The sequence below is a fragment of the Solea solea genome, chromosome 5 (assembly GCF_958295425.1).
Source record: "Solea solea chromosome 5, fSolSol10.1, whole genome shotgun sequence".
NCBI lineage: Eukaryota > Metazoa > Chordata > Actinopteri > Pleuronectiformes > Soleidae > Solea > Solea solea.
In genome coordinates, this window is record NC_081138.1 from 12,367,539 (window position 1) to 12,387,580 (window position 20,042).

Genomic DNA, 20,042 nt, shown 5'->3' on the forward strand with positions numbered 1-20,042 from the left:
GCACAAATAACCAAAGCCTTGAAATGCAAAATCATGGAAAAACTAAATATGAATAGCAAAATGAACTTACAACTATTTTAAAGTAGTCACTGGGTATGACAGCATCTCCATTCTTGACCCATTTGACAGTGGGAGCCGGCGAGCCTGAAACCTCACACTCAAAGACGATGTCCATGGACTCATGGGCGTAAATGTTGGCTGGTCGTCTGACAAACTGTGGAGCAACTGTGGAATAGAGACGATAAAGAGGAGTCAGAGAAATTCAAAACAGGAGGGTCAGTGTTCCAATTTTGTCAAAAACATCCATTTAAGAAAAACAAAACACAAATAAACAAACAAGCCAACATACCTAGAGCTAGTGCTAGAGCTGTACTCTCAGTATTACTTAGACAGGTTTTTGAAATATGACATGAATGGTTGCTGCGTTATAGTGAAATTATTCCAGCATTCTCCAAGGGTACAGTATTTAAACTTTTCCAGACTGGGGATAAACATCACAGCCAAGCTGTCCCACATGGGTCTGCCAGAAATCTTAAAACATCTCAAGAGAAGGGTAAATGTGATAATGTCCCTTTGTTTAGTTCCATATAAGGTGGGATCAGATAGTCTTCTGCCAGAAGGGGGCAATTATGCAAGTCCAGTCTGTTCCTTTTAAGAAATTCAGTCAACAATTTGTCAAGATTAACCACGCACTAAAACCACAGCTCAGGTCACTCGTTGCCAAGCGATAATGAAGTCTGAATGATTCCATATTTTCACTTCTACCACCAAACTGCCATTTAAGTGCAAGTGGAAATGTAACAACTTCTCTAATTACTATCTGCATTCTTCACACAACTGTGACCTTTTCAGCAGATGGAAACACTTTGTATGTTTACTCATAATAATAATAATAATAATAATGATGATGATGATAAAAAAGATTCATCCACCACTGTTCTTAATTAATCACAAACGGATAAGCAAAAACAGGTACGTCTGTGTCGGTCAGTGTTGTTACACGCCGTTGTGCTACACTTCAAAAGGCGAGCACCTTCAGATCTCTCCTCGTCCTGGTAATGAGGGCCAGAAAGGAGTCATTTGATCTGCTGTGGTGATACAGCGCCTCATCAATCTGTCCTAGAACAAGGTCGCAGGAAGCACAGGACCCAGGCCTCGTCCTCTCTCTGTAATTGGTTTGTGTGTGTTGTGGGGAGACGCAGAACAAGACAGACCTGCATGTGTGTGAGTGTGTGTGTAGTATGTGGGTGTTTCCGTAGACAAGCTCATTTTGGTGCCTCTGTGTTTCCTTTGATAAGCAGTGACCTCACTGACCACGCTTTCAATGACTGCACTGTGAGTGCGCCAAACGTCCCCGTCAGCCTCCTGAGAATCAGTGATAGCCACTTATTACCTTTTATTTTGCAGCTATTCACGGGCACTGATTGGTTGTTAGTAGCAGTGGGCGGATAAGGTTCTCTTCTGGCTTTATCTGGCAGAGTTGCATCAAGTCCTCCCCCTTGTGCTTGATAGAGCTATGGCTAATTTAGCTCAACATGTAATTGCTGGTTAACAGATTAGCCTTCATCCTGTTGGGATACGCTCTTAACAACAGCAGGAGAATTAAGAGAATTAAGACTCCTAAATTATAGATCGTTAGTAATTAAATCTGTTGAAGAAACAATACACTGAAAACATATTCCTCAAACAACGGCAACAGCCTCATTACAGGAAGAGGCAGTGACAGTTACACAGGACACTGGACTCAAGGATGTGTTTGTGCTTTCCTGACCTGGAAATGCACTTTCCTCGTCTGTTATTTTTTAATTTCTCTGCACAGAAAGTACCGAGAGGAGCAAGACACTCAATTAACCACACAAAGGGAGAGCACAGTGCCATTTGCACATAGGGCTCTCTCAGTGACCTCATCTTTTTTTAACCACTCTTGTTCTCTAAATTGCAAAATGTGATATAGCAGGATTATGATTGTCATACGCTTTGTTAAATTACACAAAAGAAATGTTCTCATGTTCCTCGAGAAATTTGGTAAACAAGATAATTACTGTACAAGGGAATTATAAGTGTATGTGAACAATTAAGCAGACAACACTTGTGATCACGTTTACTATTAAACTGATGTTTTGTAAGAGCGAGAAGTGACTGTTTGTTGCTGGTCTTGGATATTAAAGTAAATAAAAAAAGAGACTTGATTGTATCAAGTGCATTCTGGGAAATCATTCTGAAACTGAAGACATACAATTGAAAATATGGCTCTGTGTTTCACTTTCACAGTTTCCCCAAGTGAACTTTACCTTCAAGTTTGATGAAAACAACAACACTTGTAATGTTTTAAACAACAGCTTACAGCATTAAATTCTGCACTTTTAGCAACCAGACATGGTGGAGGCCAAACAGATAACAGACAAATACTGCCAAAAAATACTGAAATGTTCCCTCACCTCACTTGCTTTGTTGAATACTGATGACTGAGCATGGATTTAAATGAAGATGGTCATGGCTGTAGACTCCATCACTGAAGGATTGTAAAGACAGCCATCACCCTGCACTGAGTTTGTCTTTGTATGTGTGTGTGTGTGTGCATGTGTGCAACTGTGTTCCCTGCAGGTGGACATGTGAGCTGTGCATAATGTGTTTCACACTGTGGTATCCCCTGGATATTTGCCTGTGCAGCACAGACAGGTAGAATCCTTGGTTTACTTTGGTGTATCAGGGACACGCTGTGAAAAGACACCACCAGCCAGTCAGTCAGTGTGTGTGTGTGTGTGTGTGTGTGTGTGTGTGCGTGTGTGTCACTGAGCCATGTGAATATGAATAATCTTAAACAAGGCCGGATACTTGTTTCATCCCATTAGCACTAGTGCTATATGCTGTGCATAACTGTGTTTGCTTCCTTCCCCGCTGGCAAAATGTGTATGGGTGGATTTGGTTTGCATAATACGAGCGTGTCTGTGCGTGGAGGTGCAAGTGCTGGTTTTGTATGCAAACACATGTTTCTTTATGTGCATGCTGTCTCAGTCTGAGCACACTGATTATTTATGTTTGTGTGTTTTTAGGTATTTGTGATATGTGTGTGTGTTGTGTGACTGGTACCCCATGGCTCTCCTTATCTCTCTCTCTGTTTCACCACTCCGTCTCCCATTTCTTTCCCCCTGACTCTTAATCTTCCTATAACTCCCCGGCTATCTCTCCATCTACAACCCGCACCCCCCTCCTCTCTCCAACTGACATGCACCATTTTCACTGGAATTCAGACATTTAGAACCTATTGGACAGAACAATGAGTAGAAACTCCCAAGTATATCAATAAACCATTTGAAAGGAGAGGTGGGTGGTGGAAGCCATCAGGACTCAACAGAGGGTTATGTGCTTGTGTGAAGGGAGAGTAAACTCTCAGAGCAACAACATGGCTGATGACCTTCTTTAATTGGCTATTTGCAGCATGAAACATGCATCTGCAAAGGTGAACATTCATAAATGAATGCAAAGAGGGAGTTTTGGCACCTAATGTGTCTACAGAGAACTGGGAAAACAAATCCTGTATTTTAAAAAAGCTGCATAAATGCATTTACAATACATGTTGGCAGGGAGTTCTTAATATACCAGCTTGTGAGGTTAATGCACATTGCCCTATAAGCTATACTGGATGCCAGCTGTCTAATGCACTATAAAAGGTAACCAAACCAGAAGGGATTCATCCATCCATCTTCTACCGCTTTATACTCCACATGAGAGTCGCGGGGGAGCCGTGCCAATCTCAGCTGACATAGGGCGATAGGTGGGGTACATCCTGGACAGTTCGCCAGTCCATCACAGGGACACATACACAGACAAACAACCATCCACTCTCACTGTCACAAATCACACCGACGGTCAATTAAGAGTGTGGACTTTGGGAGGAAGCAGGAGAACCCAGAGAAAACCCACGCACACACAGGAAGAACATACAAACTCCATGCAGAAAGGCCCTTGTTCCGACCAGGTCGCAAACCGAGGTTTTCTTGTTGCAAGGGCAAGAGTGCTAACCACTACACCAACCGTGTGGCCCGAAGGTATTCATGTATCTACAAAAAAGGTAAATAACCTAGTCCACTAAAAAAAATATATTTTTGAGAACTTGAGAAATGAAAAAAATCTCAAATAGCAAAATAGTAAATGGGGGGGACTTATGTTAAAAATGTCCCTCAGTATCTTCAAAGGGCTAAAGATGGTGTGGTTAAGTCTCAGCCGATCACACTCTGCAGTAATGTTGCTGCTATAATGCAAGGCTGTGACCCCAACACAAATTTAGATTTTCTGGATTAAGTAAACATATGGATGACATCACTGGGGCCATGTTTCTGCTTTTTATACAGTGTTTCACAGGCACAACAGATGCTCAGCTCTACCAGCGGGAAATGGGCCAACTTGTTCTTGAACATAAATACCACTCACTAAGAAAAGACACAACCAGAAGAGACTGGATAAAAGCAAAGAAAATATAGATGTCCAAGAGGGAGAAGAAAAAAACATGAAGGTGGGAGACGAGACGAGAACAAAAAACTGATGCCAGTTCTTAAGAGTTTGCATTGTCTCTTTAGACACATAAAGGCTTAGTAAAAGACGCTTTCATTCAGACTTACACTGACTCCAGTGAACTGGTAACAGAGGACCACTCTGAGCTTGTTAAAATTAAAGCTGGTAGGATTCCTGAAGGGATTTTAAGCAGGTGACTTAAAATGTCAGGATAACCAGGCGTGAACACACTGAAGGGAGAAAAATGCCACCCCCGAACCTGTGATGTTCAAAAGAACAGCGAAAGACACAATCCTAAAATAAGACACCATTGAAGTTGGCTAAGAAAAAGAAGTGGAGTAAACGTCACACTTAGAGAAGCCATCTATTCAGTCCTAATGGAGGATGGTTGTAGCTTAAGGGTCTAAAAATAGCAGACATGTTACTCCTTTACATGTTTGGCTGCAGTCCAGTTAGCTTCATAGAGCTAAACAATAGCTCTTAGGCAGCTGGAGTTTACTCCGCGTACAAGTGCATGGACTGCAGTAATCACCAGTTCTGCTCTCCCAAAGATAACAGCGTTCTCTTAATCCTGGCCAAAATGCAAGAAAGATGTTCTGTGCTTACTCGTCGCAGAGCAGAGGATAATATCTGTTAAAGGTAAAGACACTGAGAGGGACATTGAGACTCTCTCTGATGGGTCTAACATCACAAGCAGCCAGTGTGTGTCCATGACAAGCCAAAACAAGGCTTAATAAATGGTTTGGTAAAGAGGTAAAGGGGAATTCAAGGCCGCCGTGCCTTCATCTCAAAGCAAGGACAAATACTAGAGCTCAGAAGCACATTATTTAAACTTAACCTCCATTTGAAGGGATATTGAAAAAACTGTATAACCTCATATCTTAACTTAAAAACACTTTTGTTTCAGAAGAGAATATCTGGATGTTATGTCTCCTGTAAATGTAATCATCGTCACAGCTCAGGCTTTGTTTTTCTTTGACAAAGTCGTCTTAAATGTGGTAAGCCTTTGGTGGGTTTTCTCTTTTCTTCTTTCTTTTCTAGAAGAAGCAGGTTTATTTGTCTTAAAGTAGCCATTTATGATTAACAGATAACAGAGTTATAAAAGAGGGGAATTCATTTTCATTTGAAGAGCTAGGTATTTAACCCACTCCCTAAAATACTGTCTGTCTGTAATAAGGACCCTTCTCCACCACAAAGGTGTTAAAACCTAACATGAAGCTTACTGGCATAAACACAATTTCCTGAAGATTAACACCAACATTTCATTGTCGTAATGCACGCACACATACACACACGCACACACACACACACACACACACACGCACACACACATAAAACTGAAAAAATAGAGACACGAGAGTTGACTTTATCTGAAAAAAATAACAAGCTGTTGGATCCCCACAGATGTGTTTTCAGACATAAGAGAAGGCAATCCACTGGACCCACATCCATCACCTCAGTTCTGTCCATGTGGAATAAAACGTTAGCGGTGTGTGTCACTTCTTATCTGATGAGTGTTCTTTTTTTTTTGTTATTTCAGCCTGACAGAGGAAGGATGGGAAAATGATGTGCCAAAATAAAAACAGACTAAAATACCCATCAGATATCACAGATTGTCTAATTCTTACATGCGTCATATCCAGCACACTATTTCTGTCACGAGCTGGAAAAACACTTTGAACACAGATCAAAAAGGTTAAAACAAACCTGTCTACTGATCGTTTTAGTGTCACTGCACACGCTTTTAACGTCTTTGAGTCACACTGACCTGCTTCTTTTTCAGGTGAGTGTAGATGAGATATGATCAGGGGTTTACCTTTTTTCAAAGAAGAAGAAGAAGGAGGAGGAGGAAGAGGAGGAACTGCAAGCTGAAATTGAGCACAACTATGGTTTCTATTTTAGCACAAAACTATAACAAGGTAAAACACCCAGGCTGTCTGCGGGTTATCTCAGCCCATAGGAGAGACATGCCACTTTTACAAGGGGCATGGACTTCCTGCATGTGAGTGCAGCACATGGAAAGAACAATTAAGTTGATGACATGATAGCATGAGGCCATGATAGATGAGAGCCACTAACTTGGAGCCCCATAAAGCTGGAAACATACAGTACGCTTGTGGACAAACCATTTCTGTTTTTGCGCATGTACGCATTCAGACACGCACACACACACACAGAGTCCAGGTCTGGGTGGTGCCCCAGTCATGAAAGGACATAATGAAAAGCTGCTGCCTCCTCTGGCCCCATTTATTCTCTTGCCAACTCTAATGGAGGGTGAGATGTCACAGCAAAGTCACTCCAAAGTGAGGGCACACACACTCACACACACATGCAGTTATTATACTTATTATACTTTTACTAGCAAAGAATGGAGTTATTGAATGAGGTGTGTGTGGCTCTGCGCCCCCTTTCAGGTTGTTAGAATTTGGCATCTCCCATTTAACTTGTTATATTACAGACAATGATGTTAGCTGGTGGCTAGTTGGTGCCATTTCATGTAATTCTATCATCCACTAACTTCCCCTGATAAGTCCAAGAATGCACCACTGTATATTTTTCCAAGTTTTTCTGCTGTCATCTTCTTCAGAGCCCACTTGAGTGAACTTACATTATCTAATTGTGTTAATCCGACTCTATTTATTACAATTACCAACATGTTTACACACATTTTCAAAGTCAGGTTTTAGTTTTTTTCGTACGTAATTTTAATGTATTCAATGTTTCGGTTTCATTGTGGTTAGTAAACGGGTGGTCACAACTAACTAAGGGATGTTTAGAGCCAGATTTCCTTTAAAATTATTCCATGCTCCACTCTTGGACAAGGGACTGTGTTTCCAATAATAAAAACCTAAGAACATCTTTAGGTCACTGGCACTTAAGTGTACACTAGGGCTGAACGATTTTGAAGAAATATCTAACTGCTATTTTGATAGGAATTGTGACTGTGATATGATTCATGTTATCAGAGGGAATGGTCATTTTTACATCATCATTATTCTCGTTTTCATTGGGAAAACATAGTTAAAATAATTACTGTGTGATATTTGTGCACATCTGTGAGAAGACGTTTTCTTCAGTCTGTGGAATAAGATGTGTTGTTTTGGCGCGCCAGCCATGCTCTCTCCTCTGTGTCAGGCCTGAATGGTTGATTTATTCATTGTTATTTTATTTTCAAACTTATTAGCATGTGGAAAAAGTTAATGTTGATATTTACCTCAGAAGGCTGCAAATAGAAAAGAGGCATTCAATTTTTTATCTAAATTTTATTTAATATGCCATTGATGTTGTTTCGTTTGTTTTTTGAAAGTTGATTTTGAACTATTAAGTTATATAAGCGTTGCTTGTTCCATATTCAGTGTTAAAACAAATCAGTGTAGCAAACTGAGCAATAATTAACGTTTTATTCATGCACTTTCTCTTGCTACTTCAAGGTTTGAATGTTTGATTCATTCATTATTGTTATTTTATTTTCAAATTTATTATTAGCCCGTGGAAAAAGTTTATTTTGATATTTACCTCAGAAGGCTGCAACTAGAGAAGAGGCATTCAATTTTTATCCATCCATTATCTACCGCTTATCCTGTATTTAGGGTGCATTCAATTTTTATTTAAATTTTATTTGATATGCCATTGATATTTTTTAATTATTATTATTATTTGAAACTCGATTTTGCATGTCACTATAAAGTTATATAAGCCTTGCTTGTTCAATATTCAATGCAAAACTTGTTTGGGTCCCTATTAAAAGGTTAATTTGTTCAACCTTGGCCCGCGGCTGTGTTCAGTTTTAAATTTTGGCCCACTCTGTATTTGAGTTTGACACCCCTGATCTAGAGGAAAATCCTGTGTGATTAGGATTACACACAGACTCTAGGTCACTAACTGAAGAGTCAACAAGACAGGTTGAATACTTAAATAATCTGAAACCATGCACTTAAGAAAACACACATTTACTGGGGAAATAATTGACATGTATTGAGTGCATAACTTCACTAAAGTGGCATCATTTGGTGTGTGTATTTGTGTGTAGGTGCTCACACCTGCTGCATCTGTGCTTTCACAAATGAGCAGCAGACGCATCACTAACCCTGAAGATATCTCCAGGTGATATCAAATTCCTGGCTGGTTCATCGTATCTTCTCCTAAACAAACTGTCTAGTGTTTATGAAAAGCCACCGACTATAAAAACACAGTTTCCCCTTAAAACTGCAGCAAGAGGCAGTACATCTTACAAGAAGCCTGTCCGAGGAAGAAAATGTTATGTTACGAGTATAGATTCATACCACATTGATCCGTACGAGTGACTTTTACAAGCATAACTACTTCTTGTGGGAATCAATTGACCTTTAAAGTGTTAGTTCTGTTTTCAAGGGAGCAAATCAATGCCGCAATCTGGTTTCTTCATGAATCCAGATGATTCAAATGCAATTAGGCCCGTGAGTCTCCAGAATAGGAACTAATTAAAACTATTTTATTATGTTACAATGAGTGATGGCTTTCGACAATATTTCTGGAGAGCTGATCAATCCTGCACAGTCTCCTCACCTTTGAGGAGGGAGGGGGAGGCCAGCAGGGGTCAGGTTGGAAACATGAGGGATTTCAGGGAGAATTCAGACGATGAGGACAGGAGAAAGAGTAAAGTCAGAAGTCCTCCTGTGACCGGATCTGATTTTCCATTACTGTCTCCTTTAATCACAGTGAGCGACGGGAAATAATGAAAGGGCGGCGGAGGGCCAATGAATAGATGAAGGGATTTGGGGAGACAGGTATGGAGTCATAGCATGATGTGGCCGTGTGTGAAATGCAATGAAGTCGTGAAGGAGCCTCAGGGTGTTTCCCTATTCAAAGTTCTTTCACACAAAATCCTGTTAAAGAATACAAATACACATCTGTGGTTGCATTCCTTTTTCCTCACTAAAATAGTCTGACAATAATAACTTTATAATATTCATATTAACCCTTTAACACCTAACCCTCTGATGATCTTCTTTTTTTTGCTTATTTGAACCATAAAAGGGCCAGAAAATGTCCTGTGAGTAACTTTCAATACTCAGTTATTTACAATGTACTGCATGTTAAAATAATGTATTTGAAAAATAAAAATTGTGCATTATACATGAACACCAGACTTTGCGTGTTGAATTTGAAATATGAATAGTATACAACATATTTAAAATAAAACATTTGAGCTTTTTCTCAATGTCCTTTCTAAAAAAGGAAACCATGCACAGGCATTTTTCCCACTTTTTTCCTTTTCTGCGAACAAAGAAGCTGATTTGCCGGCTTCCTGTAAGAGCGCAAGTGAATTTGCTGTAATCATAATTTTACCGTAATTTAACGTGCAACTTCTCAGCTTTCAGAAACTGTCGCGTAATTACGGTAACACTATTGTGCGAACGTGTTGTCAACGATACGCTCACTGCATAATAATATTTAGTGTATATCATGACTTTGACATGAATTTAAGAACCTGTCAACATTCTTCAATACATTAACTGAAATAATTTTTCATTTCATATTTAGCAGGTTTTGCAGTTAAATGCGATATTAATGTGATATTAAAAAAAGAAAAAAACAAATCCCAAAAGGTCTACACTTAAAATGTGCACATTAGCACTGAGTTTAATGATCCTACAGCCTTAAGCAGCTGGTTTTTTTTACAGAACTGAAATAAAATAAAATGAAATCACATACACTGTCAAACACTTATGTTGACGTTAATATAACTGTAAATATAACTGTGGACATATGGACAGCTGCAAGTCAACCGGGAGCAAAACACTTCATCACCATTTTAAACATATGTGATTAATCTGATTCATTTGCACTTGGACAGGTACTGCATATGTATTGTCCGGGTATGAGATCAAAACTGCCAAGGTCTCCCTCAGCATCTTCTACTTCTATGTTTCCTGTGTGGTACAAAATGTCAGATACAAAATCTCTTCCTTCCTTAATTCAAAGCCTTTATTTTCCTTTTAATGATGTGCAGTAGTTCTCCATGAAGTTGGCTCTCACCCTCAGTGAGTTTCTGTACATAATTTAGAAACAGGAAATAAACCTCATCCAGAAAAATGTAAACTAAACTGTCACTTGCTTAGTTTTGGGTCCTGGAAATGGGTCCTTTAGGCTTTTCATAAACTAATTTCCACACATGAATCAGGTGCAATTAGACTATTAGGGGATTGGAGGATGTGAGAGTTCAGACCTGAAGTGATTCAGCTCTGCTCTGCTCATCCGTGGCACTGTTAGGACTTTTTTCCTCAGCTTAATTTACACTACAAGATTAGTTTGTACCTCTGTTCCTACAACAGAAAACAGACGAAGCGGTTCATAAAGTTACCTTGTACTGTGAGTTGGGCCTGGGCTTCGATGGTGGCATTAGAGTTGTCAGCTATGCAGGTGTAGACGCCAGCATTCTTCTCTGTGATATTGGAGATCTGCAGACTGTCTCCTCCCATGACCTCCACATGACCCTCGCTGGATTCAACAAGAAAGAACAAAAGTTGGAAATGAGTTGGAGCTCATTGAACATGTCTTTTCTTAAGGTTTCTTTCAGTAAACATCATTAATGATCTTTATTTGAGGCTTTGCAACTTGTAACATTATCCACATGACATTCAGGAGCAGTCCTCCAGCTGCCGACACTGTAGAGGCATCTGGGCAGAGTTGAACTCAAGCCTCGATGTCCTATTTTGTGTGTGTGTGTGTTTAAGCACACTTGTAAATTATGTACAAAGTCATGACTATAAAGCACATACTCTCCTGCAGCCTCTAGAGAGCCATGTTCCCCTACTGACCCGAGGTTGACTCCACATCTTTGACTGCCTGCTTTTGCCCTGTCACATTTTCACCAACCTTCCTTATGAATTAAATATACTAAAAGCCCAGTCAAATGGCTAAAAAAGGACAAAATATGCAATTCATCTCAAAAATCATGATTTCAAAACACTCCAGTTATATAACCAGAGTGAGGTCAGGTTAAAAACATGGCATGTAGGGATGCTTCTTGAGGTGAAATCCAGTGTTTTTCTTTAAAGTATGAAAAGAATCAATTCATTTATAGGTCATATGCATATATATGGACTGATGTAATAATGTTTTATTCAGTGTGTACAGGCTCAGGTCACACATTAGGGGTGTGGGGGCATGTACAGAGTTATTACTGCAGTCGTGTGTGTAATGCCTTCACAAATGTTTTCATTTTCTTTCATCAGCTCTTAATTAACCGTGGTGATGTGGATCCAAACTAAACAATACAGTGATCTGCAGTAACATCACGCAGAAGCTGATTAGACTTAAGTGTGAAATCCGAAGCACAGTTGCCATTCATTTAAATTTGGCAAAAACATTTTCAGTGTTTTCTAAACACTCAAAGCAACTGTTGGTTGTTGTGCTCAAACTTCCAATTCAATGTTTTTCTATTCAAATGTTTACCAACATGAGTCTGTGTCTTAGCATATGAATGAACACTACAGTACTGAATGAAAGGAGACTAAAAGTGTAATATATATACAGTATATATACACCTATTCCACAGCATACAGTATCTAGTTGTAATGCCTCTCCATGAAGCAGCAACCCTCCTCCATTTCAAACAACACCAACTTTGATTTTATCAATTGGCCCAGAAGGGGAGCAGTGTGTGGCCGAGCTCTGGCTTGATTCAACAGCCAATAGAGCATGGCAGTGTAAGGAGGCTAAGAGACAGGGAAAAACCATAAATCAATAGCTTAAGGAGAGCACTGTGCATTCACAAAGAGAGAGAAACACAGATGCAGGCAGAATGCGGGAAGCAGCGGGTCAGCTAGAGGAGATAAAAATCCAAAGAGATTCACAGCAAGCAAGATGCAACTGAGGGGAGCGATATCAGCGCATAATGGTTTTTGCACAGAGGAGTGAGGATACATGCCAAGCTAAATAGTGCTTGGAGTAAAAATACCCAACACGCTGCAGGTTGATTTAGTTTTAAACAAACTGCTGATGAACTGGAGCTTCCATTCAAGCTGTTTTTTTTTCTGTCTCCCTGACAAGGGTTGGGTTTTGGCAGCAAGGGCCTGTGTGACAGATGGGACCATCTGTCTGTCTGTCTGTCTGTCTGTGCTGGAGTGGTGCTTTAGAGTGGCACTGTTGTCTTGCTGTACATTGATTACTTCCAGTGCACATGGTGGAGGCTCTGCATGTCGAATCCCCGCTGACCAGCAACAACAAAAAAAGAAATCGTCTGAGTGAGTCTTCCCTGCAGTTTGTCTCACCAGGACGACTATTCAGTTTCTTTGCCTTACAGCCACATGTACTATGTGCAAGGCATCGACGGCTTCCTCTTTGACTTATACAGCACATATTCAAACCAACAGGAATCCTCTCATTGTGTCTCATTGTGTTTGCGGCGAGTCAATCTTAGCTCAAACGGCAGCAGTTAAAGCTCGGTGGAACAAGGATTGTGCAACTGTTTATGGGCCATGAGGGAAGGACTCAAAGTAAATTAGTTTGATGACACCTTGCAAGTGTTGTGAGGGAGCACAACACTCGCTATTTCTGCTCTTCTGAATTAGAAGAAGGGACCTGAGTTGTAGGCCCTCTGTGGACTGCTGCTAATTAAAAGTGCAATTCAATACACACCTGCAAAGAGCTGCTCACTTTTTTTTTTTAGCTCATGACAAAACATTAGATGTGCACATTCATACAGTATTGTGCAAAAGTCTTAGGCCACCATTACATTTTGTTAGTATCATGATTTCTCAATCATTTTATTGGAACACATCCATAAAATACAGGAAATATGAATGCAGTCTTAAAATTACACATTTTTGTGTTGACGTTTTTAAGAACCTCCCAATAGCTAAAACTTTCTATTAGGGCTTGGTGGGGCTGAATGATGAATTGTTTATGTTATGAAATTGTGATCTGAAACCATGCAAAGGCTTTTGACTGTTCCGTGGTCTATGCCAATTTAAATATTGTACTACACACATGCTGGGATCAATTTGTCTTTAAGCTTGCATTAGATCATAAAAGTGAATATTTTGATGGCATCTCATGTGTTAGTACTTCATCGTGTTCCAAATCTATAACTCAGCAATACTGAACTGAGGCTTGACTTACAAAAATAATATATCTGTCATAAAACTCCCAATTAGAATGTTTTTTCCACAAATCCTTCAGCCCAAGGGCTGAGCAATATTATTAAATAACAACATAACATATAATCACAATATAATTGGAGTTGATATCAAGATATTAATTATTAACTGTCATATTTTGACATTTTATCATGTGTTTAAAAACGTCCTCCTTCCTCTGTCCTCTCTGTCCCTGAACTACCTTGACGTTATATACAATTTGTCCCGCTCTCTTTCACTCAGATGTGAAGGCGGCAGCGACCTAGGAGATGATGGAGGGAGAGGAGACGGAGAACTTTTGATATGTGTGAGCAGTGACTCAGCCTTCTGTGACACAGCCTCGTGGCAAGGTCGGTGCACCTGACCTAGAGGAAGCTGCAGATCACTGAAGAACTGCAGGTATGTTTCTGTCATGATGGGGGCAGTGCAATGCGCTGTCACGGAGAAATCGGCAGCGCCGTGACAGTGGTCGGGCATGGGTCGTGCTTTCTGCAGCTCGAGGGAGAAGCAGGAGGAATCACAACTGTCACAACAAAAAGAGGGGATTTATAATTAATGGACAGACTAGCAGTTTTGAAACTTTCCTCATGTTTTTCTTCCTTCCTCTCCATATATCTATCAACCTGTCCACCATCTCAACACATCTCTCCCTGTTCCATAATGCACCATGACTGCTTACTACTTTGCTGAATCCTACATCCCATGCATTTGAGTCACAGTGCGAGTGAGGTATCACTTTCATCAGTTCGCTCGAATCTTTCCTCCAAAACACAATCAAACAAATATATTGTTCTCCGTCTATTTTTGTTCAAACATGAGTTATGGCAGAGGCAGAAGCAAAATGTGAGACACAAAGAGGAGATGAGGGAACCAGGACTTGCTCAGGAAATAAATAAATCAATATATAAACAAATACAAATTAATGTGAGAAACAATCTGGTGCCAGCGGCACAGGCTGGGACTTCTTAAGTGACTCAGCCATGAAAATGTTTCTGTTTCCCTCTGGCTCTTAATGAAAAGCTGCAACGCCCTGGAGACAAAACAACTCTTGCATACCTGACTTCATTTGCTTTTCCTACCTCTGCCAGGGTCCCACAAAACAAACGATTAGTGTATATTCCAATGAAGCCCGCAGAGCATAACTCGCATAATATGCTTTAAAAGAAGGCTCTCGTGGAGCCTCCAGGGCACAAGAACACAGTTTGCCCCATGCTGTGTCATGACTACAAAACAACATTACTACCATGGACTATAAAGCCTTTAAATAAGACTTATACGGCCATAATGTCAGGTGAAGAGCCGCAGTGAACTGCTGCAGGTGAGTTGTTTGTGGCTTTGAGGGACAATGAGCAGGTCCACGCTAAAATAAGCCCTGTATTATCAGTTCTATTTCAACTAATGGTGCGGCACAGCCTCATCTTTTAGAGTTAAAATACAAAGTGCTCACAAGCACAATTTCTTTTTTGGCTGTTCTGGAGTTTTAGAACAAACTCGGCATCTGACATTAGATTAAGCGATTGGCTAAAAGCCAGTCCCTTGTGACACTGAAAAATGAAATAATAGAGTAGAATAGAACAGAACTTTATTGTCCAGGATAAAAGCTTTGTTGTCTAGAATAGAACTTTATTGTCCATCAAGAACATTTGCCTTCGGCTCACCAACATAAGATCATAAAATGAGACATACAAAAGGTAATAAAAGCAACAAAAAATAAGACAGGGGATAGTCATAAAAACAAGAGATAAAAATATGAGACAATTGTAAAAGACAGGAGAAAGATTTAGAAACATTTATAACAAACCAATATAACTGATTAAACTACATTAAAACTGCTCTTTACTGCTTCTGTGGATTAAAAGCCTAGTCAAGAATTCTTATTGCACTGATTTGTTATAAACATACAGAAACTCTGTAGTGTCTCCCAAAGCTCAAAGGCGAGCTAAAAGGAGCAGGTCAGTTCACTTTGTTTCACAATGTTCCGTGTTTGTATTGTCAAATGTTGTAAAGGGTACCAAGATAACCCACTCCTACAGGGTGGAGCTAGACACCCTGCAGTCCATTGAGAAAAAGCACAAAATGGCGGTGCTTTTCCGTGCAGCCTTCTCTCAAACGAAGCTCGTCTTCATCTTGTGACAAAAACAGCCTCATGCCACGAAGAAAGAACACACAAGGCTGCATGTCGTCCATTGTTACTCTTTGTTTACCGAGTGGCAGTTTGACACTGTGTCACGCGACGATGACGTCACTTTGTTTTTTGCACTGCTGTCGCAGCTTTTACCATCTGGACCACACACAACGCAGTGGAAACGCATGTCAGATCAGGGTTTACTGTTCCAAACCACACCGTGGCGAGCTGAATTGCACCGTACTGGTTGGTTGGAAATGAGGCTTATATGAATAAAAACATGCTTTGAACATTGAGAGTGAGACTCTGCGTGTTTGTGATGTGCTGCAGACTGTGGGACATCCTTAAAAGGAGACTTCCCATGTTCCGCTGCCAGAAAGAAGAAAAAAAAGAAAAGTTGCTCGTCTAGTTGTCTCAGCAACACATGCCAGCAAAACCACGGCATTACCTTAACCCACGGCTGCTACTGCTGCTGCTATCTATCATTTAACCAGTGTTGGAGAAATTTGAGTTCCCAAGCAGCAGAACTCTAACCAAACGAGCCTCCAGTGTATCCAAAAGAATGTGGTGAGCTGGATACTCACCGTACATGCTAACCTCTGGAAATGAGGGAAACATGTGGAGCCGAAATGTTTCTATTCATATGTTTTTAAACTTGCACTGAAGTTGTACTGGGCAGCCTTAGATTACGAGGTAACGATAAAACGGCAACATTAACACCTCTTGGAAAGTTTCGGCAAAAGCGGAATATTATAAGCTGTGTGAAGTCAGGCGTCGCAGAGCTGCGGCACTGTGGTGCGATAAACAGCGTAGGCGGTGGGGCAAATTTGAACCTTAAGATGACAAGAAACCATGATTATTTAATGCTTCCTTCTTTAGAAACCAGCTTTAAAGGATCCATTTTGTTCTTTGGTCTGAGATACTGAGACCATTTGTCAGCTGAATCAATGCTTTCCAATTAAAAACACACTAAGAACTCCATCATTTGCCGCTGCAGGATGAGTAGTCAGGAGAGGGCAGACATTAGCCATTAACCTCATTAATAGTTACTCTGAATAAAGGAGGAAGTGGAAATCAAAGGCTTTTAACATCACATCTGTCTTGTATCTCCGACAAGCTGAAGAGTTACATGACGGCAACTAACTCTTTAAGTTTGAGAACAGAAACTGTTAAATAAACAATTGAATGATATTCCTTGAGCCATTAATAACATGCATTTCAGCGAATGACAAACTCAGCAGCAGCAGGAGAATCTTTTAATTCACTTTAATTCTTATAAACACGTCCATGAATGAAAACTGGCGGTTTGATTTCAACCCTCACCTCTCTTACTGTTTCACTAATATACTGTAGCGTGGTGTGGAGAACGGGAGAAAAGTCATCTTTAATTTCCTTCACGTCGCCTTGTGCTTATACGTGCCTACGCATTTATGCGTGTGTGTGTGTGTGTGTGTGTGTGTGTGTGTGTGTGTGTAGGAGAGTGAATTTATTTTCATCTGTCGCACAGGAAGGGGATAAAACGATGATGTATGTGTGTGAGGCCCGTGTAAACCGCCGCCTGCTAAAAGTCCAATTGCAAACAAATTTCCCACACCATCCTTCTCCCTTCACACACACAAGTAAATGCAATATACACAATCATATTTAAATTAGGGCGAGAAGACATGTAAGAGAGGAGATGTGCAGCCTGGAAGGGGGTTGATTTACATGCCGTGTCAATTCCCTGTTGCAGGCCCACATGCATAATTCATCCTTTTTATTGACTGCAGGGTGAATTCTATTAGGTGATGGAATGATACTCCCAAGAACAAAAGATGACTGTCCTTTTCATGAGTGTCATCAGGACCAGTATGTGTCAGAAATTCAAAGGCCGGTTTGTCTGTGCTTCACACCTGGGGACACTGTCAGTATTTTCAACATGTCGACTGAGCCACTTTAAGTGTTGATATTCTGTTATGATGTCGCAGAGTTTAATCAGAATAAATGCTGAGCCTGTGTCCTTGGCCACAGGTAAATCAATTTGAGGCAACGATGAAGACACTGGTGAATGCATTAAAGGCAGGTTATAGTAGAATAACGCCCCGTGGTATAGATCCAGCAATATTCTTCATTCATGGAACTGTGTGGAAACACAGCAGCTGAACAATTCCACACAAAACGCAACAAACACATGGAAAATACACATTTTAGAAGTAAAACTTTAGATTATTAATACATGTTTTTATTTCTGTGACCAGGCAGAAAATGAATGCCCTGATTAACAATAGCTTATTTAATCTGTGCCATAAGAAATGATGGAAAATTACATTTATTTCCATCTACTACTGTGGATATTAGTTATGCTGAAATGGTGCCGAGTCTCCAGTCAAAAGGAAAGTGCAACCTTTAGAAATTAGAAGTAAATAAAGGACCAACAGGCAAAACTGTGAAAAAGTATTTAGAAAACCTAATGGAAGTTTGGCATTTATGCAAGTTCCATTGATTTAATGACGGTCAACGGTCTCTTCATCACTCCAGACATCGGATTTTTCTTTTTCATTTGGCATTTCTGTTTCACATTGCTGCATTTTCATTGATGCCTGCACTTCTCCACTTTGGCCAAGAGTAAAAGCTTTTTGACGATCATTATTCCAGCCTGGACGACCCGGGGAGCCCCTCAGAAGTCAGTCTTTTTATACTGTATGTTCTATTTTACAACACGTGTGATCGTTATCAACAGCCCACAATGGGCAAACTGCCAAAATGGCAAAGCAATACAAGGAATTGTGTGTTATTTTATGACAGACTTTTGAAGATTAGATGAATAGATCTGCATTTGTTTTATTCATACAGTTGGATTTATGTGAAATAAATGTTGGAGGTGTCAGGAGGAAAAGTGAAATCATAACTGTTTTTTTCTTTAAAGTAAAAAAGGAGGTATTGTATTCAAAAGATTCCCAGATGTGACACAGTGACCATCTCAAAACATAACAATGTTGTGTGGTATGATACCAACAAACTCATCTTCTAAGAGAGGAGTTCATATAATAACTCAGAGAGAAATGAATGTCTTAACTACAGATTTAAACAACCGCAGTCTTTTTACTTTCTCCCCATCTGTCATCGCTGACATTTTTATAGCAGCCTTTACTGGAAGTCCTGGCAATATAGACAGGTGATACAAAAAGAGACATGGATGTCTGTCATATAGAGGTTATGAATGGCATACTAATGAGAATCTCCAAAGACTTAAGACAGTAAATTGTTCTGAAGACCTTCGAAGGACTCCACTGTGACTTTGAAGGATCAGTCAAGTTGATGGAGGTCAATCCATCATCTGCACGTGAGACCACGACATACAGTATCTGCACAAGTCTACATGGTGTAGACACTTGGTACTGCGTCAACTTGATGTTTGATGCAGTGTATGTATGAACCTTGGTCTTCTATCCCTATTGATCTAATTCTTGTTAAGAAGTTTCACACGCCTCAACCAAAGAGAGGAAACAAATGTAGGCTTTTATTCTGATGAGGTCATGAGGTCAATGTTAAGTTTCTCAATATGTGTCTGTGTAATGTGTCCACACAAGCCCACGCCTGATGATTGTAGTATGAAGAGAAGCAAATCTGTTTCAGCGTCTAAACCGAGGGCAACGGACACCAGAGCATGGATGTTCAAGAGAGGGATGAGACCATACCAAGAAATTGGCCTGGTGTTTTGTTGCCACACATAGTTTCATGGAGGGCTGCAACTAATTATTACCATTATTTTCATCATCGATGAATCTGTCAAAGCTGAGATTGGCGCCAGCGCCCCCCTCGACCCTCATGTGGAGGAGGAAGCGGTAGAAGATGAGTGAGAGTGATTAATCTGTCCATTATTTTCTCTATGAATCGAGTAATTGTTTGGTCCATATAATGTCAGAAAATGTTCATCGGTGTTCTTGTTTTAATGATCCAAAATAACACCAATTAATGGATTATCAAAGTAGTTTACGCTACGATTGAGTTAGTAACCGATTAATAATGGATGAATTGAATAATCGCTGCAGGCCTAGTTTCATGCTGTGCTCATTTTGAATCACAACCACCATATCTGTCATTTATGATGAAACAGGTTCATTCTGTTATTGTGAGCACAGGTTAGAACCACGGTGAGGCATCAGAAACAGAAGCATGAAGTGATCCTTCCAACACTACTGGCGAGTGACCGTGCCTTCAGTTTCTAGCTCTGACGAATCTTCATAAATGTTCATCTCATGCCTGCAGCATTGGTGTTGCCACTTTGAAGGGCCTGTTTGTGC

The 20,042-nt window shown here is 40.2% G+C and overlaps 1 protein-coding gene across 11 annotated transcripts in view; it reads right to left on the reverse strand.

The window, feature by feature from the left end:
• neo1a (neogenin 1a) overlaps positions 1–20,042 on the reverse strand; it is a 153,149-nt gene that overhangs the window by 44,233 nt on the left and 88,874 nt on the right. For all 11 annotated transcript variants that reach the window (XM_058628526.1, XM_058628534.1, XM_058628532.1 and 8 more), the window contains exons 5-6: positions 10,856–10,992; positions 71–225 (exon numbers count right to left, since the gene is read on the reverse strand). In XM_058628526.1, the coding sequence (XP_058484509.1) occupies positions 71–225; positions 10,856–10,992 (292 nt within the window). The remainder of the gene's footprint in view (positions 1–70; positions 226–10,855; positions 10,993–20,042) is intronic.